General features: G+C 43.8%; 1 protein-coding gene across 2 annotated transcripts in view; it reads left to right on the top strand.

Moving 5' to 3' along the window:
- Positions 1-1,775: 1,775 nt before the first annotated feature.
- ITGA8 (integrin subunit alpha 8) overlaps positions 1,776-10,469 on the top strand; it is a 201,004-nt gene continuing 192,310 nt past the window's right edge. Inside the window, exons 1-2 of one of the 2 annotated variants that reach the window (XM_069547566.1) lie at positions 1,776-2,371; positions 2,987-3,120. In XM_069547566.1, coding sequence (XP_069403667.1) covers positions 2,166-2,371; positions 2,987-3,120 — 340 coding nt within the window. In that variant the 5' untranslated portion in view covers positions 1,776-2,165. The remainder of the gene's footprint in view (positions 2,372-2,986; positions 3,121-10,469) is intronic. The other variant, XM_069547567.1, reaches the window with a different exon arrangement.

Below are 10,469 nucleotides of genomic sequence, written 5' to 3'. Positions count from 1 at the left end.
GCTATTTCCCAGCCTCACTGTCTCCCACAGCTCTTTATCTGCCCATGTATATATTGCGTGTGAATTAGTCATTGAAATTTACTCCAGGGAACATCATGTCTGTGACCAATAGTAACCTGACCCAGAGTAGCAGACTTTGTATCCAACACAAATGGACTTTTGGACTGAGAAAAAAGTTTTCTACCCTCTACTCTTAAGTCCTTGTCTGGGAAAGGACTATTCAGTTAGGAAATAATCCAGATGTGATGATTTGCTAGGTAATCCTCTGATAGCTTATTAATTTTTAGCATTTTTACAGGGATGAGACAGGCAAAGAAGAAAATATAAAATTTAAATCAGTCTACCAAGTGTGTTCTGATGTAAGACAAAGTCTAGCTTTTCAATGGGAGCACAGATTTTCTGTGGGTGGACTCCCACATCTGCTCCATTAGACTAGATCACTGCTCTGAATCACAGTTTATGGCTCCAGCTTCTTGGGGATCCCACACTAGTAACAGATTCAACAGGTCCAGAAACTAACTTACTATATTCCTCCCATTCTGTTCTCCTTGCCCCATTGTTACTGTCTGTGATTCTCCTCTTCTAAATTGAAACCTGTAGACTCACCTTGGGTTTATCCTTCACTTTCATTCTGCCATCAGTCTGTGGGCCCTTTTCCTGTTAATTAACATTGTGGGCTTCATTTCCCTTCCATCTGTTTATCATGTCGGAGCCCTCATCACTCTGGGCGTTTTGGGCAACAGCCACTTGGCTTTCTCTTCCTTCTGACAATTGACCTCCTGCCCCAACACACACATCCTCCACTAAACTTCCAGAATCCCTGTAGAACCCACTACCTTTGCCTCAATAATTGTTCTTGTTATTAAGATCCTTTCTTAGGAGGTCCATCCCTTCCTTCCACTCCTCCCTAACCCACATTTTTATTCAAATCCCTTGCACAACCCTATCATCTCAGCCTCTGTGTCCTTAATACTTTGCCTCAATCACTCCTCCCACAATGTCCAAAGCCTTGCCTCCTATTCAAATTTCTGCTTAAATTACCAACGAATCTCATTAAAATACTGTGGACCCTATTCCCCTCTCTCCTCTCTAGTCTTCATTTTCATTTAAAGCCAGCGGCATCCTGTTTAACGCTTAATTGCTCTCTTTCCCGGTTAATTCTGTTTCCCTGGAAGACTGCACGTTACGAAAAGGCTTCTGGTACTACGCTTCTCCTTTGCCTTTTCCCCAACTCATCTTTCACTCCCTCTCCCAAGCAGAAGACACAGAAAGAAATCAATAACACTCATGGATTGGAACTGACGTTTGAACTCCTGCAGATTTCAAGATTGCAACCTACACCCCCCTACGCCTGCTGTGGGTAAACTATAAATTCCAGCATTCCCAATTTTGCTAGTCCTCACCACAATTACACAAGGTCACAGAAATTTAAGACCAAGGCGTGTAACCTGCACCACGTGTCTTTGAGAAAGACCTAAATAAAATCTCCAGGATTGCTTTATTAGTTACCTCTGCAGGGAAGTGGAGGTGAGGGAGGAGAGGATTGTTGGATTTAAACTTTTATTCGGATCTTTAGGCTGCAGAGGTAATGCCAAGATCTCGGCTTTGTCTGGTCTCTTCCCTCGTGGTGGGGTACGCTTTCACATCCTTCCATTTGGGAGAAACCAGAGCAAACCCTCGCCCTACCCTGAGCAGAGGCGGGTGGAGCGGCTTTTGGGGCGGGGGGGATTGTTTCCAAAGCCAATGGCTTGAATTGGCAAGCGGGAGGCTCAGATAGTTCTTAAGATGCAACTGCAGTAGAAAGCCAACCCGCTGTAACAGGCGCCTGGCGCCGGCCGCCCGCGGGGGCGAGGACAGTCGGTGAGTTACCGGCTCCGGCCCGCAGTGCGCGGGCCGGCCACTAGGAGGCGTCCCGAGCGCACCGGGGCCCCCTCCAGCCGCCAGAGGAGGGCTCGCATCCCCTCCGCCAGCCCCCAGCCGCGGGATCGGGCGGCCGGCAGACCGCAGGGGACACGCGGAGGAGCGCCCGGGGCTGTCACCGCGGACGCGTCGCGCGCATCGACCCGGGACCGGGGCTCCCGGGACCGCCCGCCGCCACGCCCGCCGTTTCCCAGCCGGGGTCCTCGGCTCGCACTGCCCGGTGAGCACCACCCGGCCGGAGGGCGATGTCTGCCCGGCCCCGCCGCGGTCCCCGGGTCAGCCGGGCACCGCCGCTCGCGCCCCTCTGCTGCTTCTCGGCCGCTCTGGGGATGCTGTGGTCCCCCGCCTCGCAGGCGTTCAACTTGGACGTGGACAAGCTCACGGTGTACAGCGGACCCGAAGGCAGCTACTTCGGCTACGCGGTGGACTTCCACATACCTGCCGCTCGCACGTAAGTCGCCCCAGGTGCGGGTCCCTGCCCCTCTGCCGGGGGACCCAGGCCTGTCCCCGCAGCCTGCTGGCAGGCGATCCCAAGCGTCCATCCCGCTGCCCACTTGGGGTCCCGTCCGGTTCCCCGCCACCAGCCTCTACCCTCCCCTTCTATGCTGGATGTCCTTGTGAACTTTGAACCAGGGACATGTCACTTGCTTCGGATCCGAAAGTCCTGGGAAGCTCCAGGGACAAAGACCGGAGCATCGTACAAAGGGGAAACACAGGACCAAACAGACTCAAGCCAGTTAAAACAAGGACCACAACACTGCCTGTTTATACATAGCCTGTAACAAGAGTCTGGGCTCAAGTGCTGTCTGCTATAAGCGGCTGGGCTCTGTCCTTTGCTAATTCTCACTACCACCCACCACCCACCCCCGTCCCCCGGCCCCCCGCAATCTCTCAACTCACTGTATACATAGCTCCACCTAGAGAAGAATTAGGAATATTTGCGCCCTCTTCCAAACCAGGTTTCAGACGCCCGTAGTTTTCCAAGAGGAAATCTAGTTTGACAGTCTGTCTCCATCATAAGTACGTTTCCGATTCCAAGGAGTGATTTTGTCCAACCTCTTCTCAGGGCGAGTGTCTTGGTGGGGGCGCCCAAAGCCAACACCAGCCAGCCAGACATCGTGGAAGGGGGAGCAGTCTACTACTGTCCTTGGCCCGCCGAGGGGTCTGCGCAGTGCAGGCAGATACCATTTGACAACACCAGTAAGTGATATTTGTCATTCTCAACTGTTGGTTCTGGTTTCAAAGTGCCAGAGCCCTCTGGGAGTCAAGTCCCCACTTTCTTTGTAGAATTTGGCCTGTCTGATGGGTCGGTGTTGTGGGCGGTGCAGATTCGGAGAGAAATCAGCTTTTTAAAGCCCTAGTGAAGGGGAGGAAGATGTTAAGTGCACCCCAGAGAGGGAACAGTATTTTGAGCTTGGGTATTTGAATGCATCCTGGTCACTTCAGTTTCCTTACTATTCTGAGATAAGGGTGTTCTGGGTGAGTGGATGGTTTGGAGAACACAGATGTTACTCCCTAATCTTGATTATGGAGAGAATTTGGTTGTTTCCCAAGAACAAATCTGGAAAAAGACATAGCCTTAGAATTTCCAGTGCCCAAACTCGGGAGGCAAGAGTCAGCTGCTGCAGACCCAGACATCACTCCATGTTGCTATTTAATTCTTTACAGAAAGAAAGCATTTTCTTTCAAAATATTGGACACTGGATGCAAACTAGTACAGGCAGAGTGTGGATGGATTACATTCATTTCCAAAATCCCTAGACAGATGTTTCTTATTTAATTAAAGGGAAAATACATTTTAAACAATTCAGGCTGGTTATGTTTCCTCTGGTGTTTTCTCCTTGGGTCTTGAGAAAATAATCTAAACTTAATGCTTTCAAAAACATTAACACTGAATGTTTTAATTTGTACCTCCAAAACTTTATGAATTCAAAAGGTATATGTTATTGGAAAGCAAACATCTCTTTTCAGAAAAATGTGAACATGTTAACTCAATGTTCTTTGATGAACAATCAATTAAGGTACCTTTTGCACCATGGAACTATTTTATGACATCATTCTTCATTATTGTTATATTAGTATATATTTAGAATTTATGTAGAATGTCAGTTTTCACAGAATTTTGATGAAGTTGGATGGATACCTGTTACTTTAGCTGATTTGCATTTTTTATTTTAAAGGAGAAAATAATTTCTATTCTAAGAATGCGGAAATAATGTCACAGAGAAAAGTCCTATGCAAGCATTACCTTGAAATATGACCAAATTAGGAGATATTTTATAAATGCACTTTAAAATTATGTTTTTCATATGTGCCTATATATGGTCACAGTAGCTCTTTTACCATTTAATTAAATAATTCAGTTATTTCATACCAATTTTCACAAGCTTTTACTTTAAAGTTCATTAGAAACTGGAAAAATTAAACCACTTGATATTAATTTGTGAAAGCAATCTTTTAGTTAGTGGTTGAATCAGGACTTCAGATGCTTCTAAATACTGACTTCTAGCTTAATTTTAAAATAAATTTCCTGAATCAGAAAAATTAAGCATAAAATTAATGGTATTCTACTAATCCATATCAAAAATTTTATTTTTAAAGTATTTTAAGTGTAAGCCTTGATAAATAAAAACATAGATTTTTGGCATTATTTGAATTTAAACTGTTTTTACCAAGAATCAATCTATAGTCATGCACATGAATTTAATAACCTTCTAGAATATTCCCATAACATGTCAACATATCAAATCAGGATCTGGTTAGTACATTTTTCCTTTGATAAAGGAAGAATCAATGTCTGTTCAGGTAAGTCACACCTGAAGACCTAAATATTAATCCCAGATGTCACAGATGAGGAGTATGAATTTTTAAAAACTGACCACTCCCATCCCCAAAGTTCTGATGTTACGACAGTAGGTAACATTTACCAAAAGTTCATTCTAAAGTAACTGTTTGGATCTTCAAATTCAGTTTCCCATAGAAAACTAATGTTGAAAGATTGTGCTTTGATTTCCAGAATAACCCACAGGAATGCACTTAACCCTTACTCCAGCTGAATTGTATTTGCAATGAAAGAATAGGGGACAATCTAGTACGATTCTGGCAATTAAATCAATAGGAAAACAGTAAGAATGTTGAGAAAAGATCAGCATTCCTTGGAGAAAGACAGGGGGTAGATGGCATCTTCTGGGCAGGTTCTCAGGAAGACATCTGAACATCTCAAAGGGCTTTTGAGATTAATGTTGTTGGTTCTGCGTTATGTCTTATTTTACTTCTAAATGGATGGAGGTTTTTTTTTTTTTTTTCCTTGAGAGATGCATGCATCCTACTATCTTATATTCACAATCATAATTGCTGCAATTTGAGAATTTGTTAATGGAACAAAGTCAGGGAAAGAAACAAGGAGGTAGATAAGTGGTTCTGAAATATTTCAGCAAGAAATTTAAAAAAAAAAATAGCAAGGCAGAGGAGGCCAAACAACATTAGTAAGAAATGAATGGTCTGTGATGGAATGCACAAAGCAGTGACCTGTGAAAGCCTATGGGAGTTTCCAAGAGCGAAGATTAAGAATGATAGAGAAAAGGAAGTTCCTTGTGTTAGCCATCAGAGGGTACTGTGGGCCCAGGAACCTTGGCTGCTCGTGGGAATGGCCTGAGAATGGGTGGGGGAAGAGGAATCAGAGGATTGTGGCTCAGGGGTTTGCTACTGAGTGGGAGCCAGTACACTACACATCATTTCCACCAGTGACTTTATCCATGAACCCTAAGACAGTGGAACTGCCAGTGAATGCCATTTGCTGCAAAACTGTGAAAGGGAGGGACAGCAGGAGCCCTTTCTAGTCCGAGTGTCAGTTTTGTGGGCAGAATATGATCTTGGAACCAAAGATAGAAGGCAGAAATAGGCATTCTGACTCTGGGTGTTGCAGTCAGCTTTACCAGATGCATTGCATTTATTCATCACCTACTATGTACCCGTCACTTATCCACACTATTTCTAATCCATAGAATGAAACAACCATGTAAATCCTGTTTCATGAGTAAGGAGGCAGACATCAAAGGTGTTAAAAGATACATCCAAGGTCACACAATGGTAAACAGTAGATGCAGGACTGGTCCTGCTACTGCTACTGCTAAGTCACTTCAGTCGTGTCTGACTCTGTGTGACCCCATACACAGCAGCCCACCAGGCTCTCCTGTCCCTGGGATTCTCCAGGCAAGAACACTGGAGTGGGTTGCCATTTCCTTCTCCAATGCATGAAAGTGAAAAGTGAAAGTAAAGTCACTCAGTCGTGTCCGACCCTCAGCGACCCCATGGACTGCAGCCTTCCAGGCTCCTCCATCCATGGGATTTTCCAGGCAGGAGTACTGGAGTGGGGTGCCATGATCCTAACAGGCTGCAAATTCAAGGTCGGATCCTGTGGAACTGAGGCACTGCTCATCTTCCTTCCCCTTCCCCCACTTTCCCACCCGAAGTTAGCTTCACACGTTCCAGTTAAAATGATCTTCCAGAGAAGATCTGAAAGGTGAAATGGTTTGGGTACAGGGTTATGGAAGCCAGAGGTCATAGAGGTAGCCATTGTCAGGGTGGGAATGATGGCTTGTGCAATATACGTCCCCTCAGAGTCCCCATCCACTGTCTCCTGTCTTACTCTCTGGCCATGAGCAGCAGCGTGCACGTCCAGCATGCACCAATCCCCTCCCCCTGCCAGAGGAAGAAAATTCCTCTGCTTGACAAAGTAGTAGCTCCAAGTGCTGGACACCCACAAATTGACATGCACGTAATAGCGAATGATGTGTCAGGCATCAATGAATATCACATTGCAAATATTCCTTTGTACAGAAAATCCTGACTGTCTCTGTCTTCCACCCTGTCTGCTTTTACTATTACATCTAAATTCAAGACATTCTGAATGAATTTGACCTTTTAATGATGTAGCTTCAACTTGTTCAGGCCCCTGGGGTGTCTACAAATTAATATTTGCTGTGGTAACCTACTAAACTCTCTCAGCCTAGACACTGGAGGAAACTGGCCTATAATTTAGTCCCTGAATCTGGTTGTGATCTTGAACTTCAGTTTATTTAAGGTCAACTGCCTGTTTTTTTGTAAAGCCTGCCTTTGAGTTTGAAATTTTTTTCATTAAATAGTCATTGATTTTATTTGTACTTTATCCTGTAACTGGGATTTAAAAAAAAAATTACTTCTCATCATAAATGCAAAAACAGAGGAAGCTGGGAATTGCCTAACACTTCAAATGCATGAATACTATTAAAATCTGTGGTCCTTTCAAGTATGGAAAAAGGAAACTTTCGGGAAGCATATGGTGGTGGGGGAGGTGCAAAGTGCAAAGAGTAGATAATTTTCCTGCTCTGTGCAAAATCAAGTGGCTCCAAAAATCCCCTTCTCTCTTCTCCCTTCTGTCTTTCCCCCTTACTTCACTAGAATAAAATTCCCCCACCCCCAAATTGATTTCTTTCCTTTTTGGTCCTAAACTGTGCCCCACGTCTTAAATGTAAAACATCGCATCTGCCAAATTCATGCCTTTCCTTTCTAAATCTATTCCAAGGTTCATTGTTTTTCTACTTCCTACATTTTCCAAACCCATGTGTGGATTACAGAAAAAGCCCTGAATCACAGCTCCCCAGCTAGAAGAGTGGTGAATGAAACAGATACTCCATCTTTGCAGTGATAAGAAGGCAAATTGCAACAATGGTAACAAAAGCATAGAATACAAGTATCTGATTGTTTTAAGTACTCAAATGAAACAGTTTGAGGAGAAAGATAATAGCATGAGCTAATGAATGATCATCATCACAGCATTAGTAATACAGCTGGGAACGCTCCCAATTAGAGACCCACTTAAAGAAGAAACAAGAGGAAGTGGGAGGTACCATTGAGATTTGGGAGTCATCTGAGAAAGACTACCAGAATTTGCCTGACCTTAATTTAGCATCATATATATATATATATATATATATAAAGCTTAAAATGGAAGACAGTTTGGTTAGGATATTTCAAAGCTCTAGGAAGCTAAGATTTTTGTTGGAATTGTGTTATAGCTTGGAGACCGGAAGCCTTTGTTGGAGGGGGCAGGCAGGAGTCCGTTTTATTTTGTGCCGAGGGAGCCACAATAAGAAGCAGCTTAAAGCATCTGGTGCTGTGATGGGTACAGGGTTGTATTTTGATAGTATTGGGTGTGCCCTTTTTTCTCATGTGAGGGTTGGGAAACATATTGGTCACATAAGCCTTGCTTTTCTAACTTCCTCAGAAAGAAATCAGTTTTTGTTCAGTATCAAAGCAGAGGCAAATGGAGGGCACAGCTCCCTCCAGTAAATGACAGAGGAAATAACAGAAATGTGATAGAATTCAGACAGCAGAAATCTGGACTCTGGTGAATTCAATTGAAAGTGGAAAAAAAGAGGTGAAAGCTCAGTGATAACCTACACCTTTGAGAATTAATAATTGCCAGAGTTAGTGTTTTACTACTTGTATACTTATATATACATACACATACATGAACATGCATACACACAGACACATACATATATGCACACATGCCCACACACATACACTCTTTAGGGCAGAAAGCTTACTCTGCCAAGTACTTCTCTTACTGAGTCATCAGGGGTAATTAAGCTGAAAGGCTTATTTTCTCTAGAAGCATTCTTGATGGCTCTCAAACTGATGGGCTGACCTGACAGATGCAACCAGCATCCCTCAGCTTCTCCCAGTTGACTCAGACTTTCATGTGACAAAATGCAATAGCTGTCGAGTCCTGATATGAGCCGGGAGGAGGCAGTGGTCCCTACAATACACAGCCCTGGAGGAAGCAATTAGAAAAAAGGAAGTCCTTGAAACTCTAACCAGAAATGGGAAACAGATCTGCTCTATGGCTAGTTGAGTAGAATGAGCATTAGGCGCCTGTTGCTTAATCTGCAAAATTCTTTCAAGAAGCTGGAAGTGTGTGTGATGGAAGAGGCTTCCAGGCTCTTGGCAGGAAGAATCCATGCAGCAGCTGTAGCATTCTGGGAGAAATGTAGGAAATTGTCTTGAAATTGTTCTGAAAGCAAGAAAAACAAACTGGCACATTGAAGCCAGCTGGTTGAGATGTGCCCATTGAAACTTTACCTGTTGTGTGTAGAGTATTGTATCTGTGAGTTGTGTTGATGGAAAGAGTTGCCAACATTCCTGACAAGCTGAGCTCAGCAGTGCCCTGAAGTCCACCATCCAGAAACACAAGCATGGATGTTTGAGAAAGAGAGAGAAAAGACTAATTATAGATCTTTTTAAAAGTGCTCCCTTTAAAAATATTTCATTTTCAAAATTCAGTTTAAATACATCTTCAGAAAACATATTAGTGTATCAATCAAGGTGTACCTGTATAATGAAACACTGAAATAGATTAAAAGTAGTTTTGATTCTGGGTTAAATTATATGGGGATTTGAGGTAGATAAGCAAATTGTGATGCACAGATAGGTATTGAATACTTTAAACACTGGTGTTGCTCTGTTAGGGACCTCAGCCAGGCAACTCTCAGACTAGTTGAAAAGGAACAGGGCTTAACCCCAGCCCTGCAGAAAGCTCCTGGATCTCTGAGATTTGAACCCAAAGGTCTGCAAGTTGAGAAACTCTTCTAGGTCCACAAATACTGGTGGAAGTGATCACTTACCCTTTTAATTGTTTTAGTAAAAGTAAAGCATAGCTTACAAAAACAAGTCTTTGCAGAAAGTTGGGCTTCCCCGGTGGCTCATCCACCTACAGTGCATGAGATGCGGGAGACATGGGTTCGATTCCTGTGTCAGGAGGGTTCCCTGGAGGAGGATATGGCAACCCACTCCAGTATTCTTGCCTGGAGAATCCCATGAACAGAGAAGCCTGGAAAGCTACAGTCCATAGGGTTGAAAAGAGTCAGACACAACTGAGTGACTGAGCAGGCACACATAGACATAGTTGCCAGGCATTAGAAGCGAGAAGGAGGGGTGGTCTCCAAAGGGGAAGATTGAAGGAATTTGGGGAGCTAATGGAACTTCCTATGTCTTGATTGGGATAGTGGTCCATAACTATATGTATCAAAAGTTGTTGAACTGGGAACTTTGCTGGTGGTCCAGTGGTTAAGAATCCATCTGCCAGTGCAGAGGACATGGGTTAATCCCTGGTCTGGGGAGATCCCACATGCCTCAGGGAAGCTAAGCCTGTGTGCCACCACTACCAAGTCTGCACTCTAGAGCCTGTGTGCTGTAAGAAGAGGAGCCACCACATGGAGAAGCCCTGACAACGAAGAGTAGTCCTTGCTGGAGACAACTAGAGAAAGCCCACATATAGCAATGAAGACCCAGCGCAACCAGAAATAAATAAATGAAGACAAAGAAACAAGACTGTTAAAAGAAAAAAGTCATTGAACTGTACGTCTCTAAGAATGAATTTTATTGCATGTAAATAAAACCAAAAAGAGAGAAAGAAAACATTATGGAGGATGCTAGAGAGTTATATATTTGCTGTGATATTAAAGCGGGTTGCATGGCCATTGCTATGATCATATGAGTTTAAACTG

Source organism: Ovis canadensis, chromosome 13 (assembly GCF_042477335.2).
Source record: "Ovis canadensis isolate MfBH-ARS-UI-01 breed Bighorn chromosome 13, ARS-UI_OviCan_v2, whole genome shotgun sequence".
NCBI classification, from domain to species: domain Eukaryota; kingdom Metazoa; phylum Chordata; class Mammalia; order Artiodactyla; family Bovidae; genus Ovis; species Ovis canadensis.
This window is presented reverse-complemented; position numbering and strand designations above follow the sequence as displayed.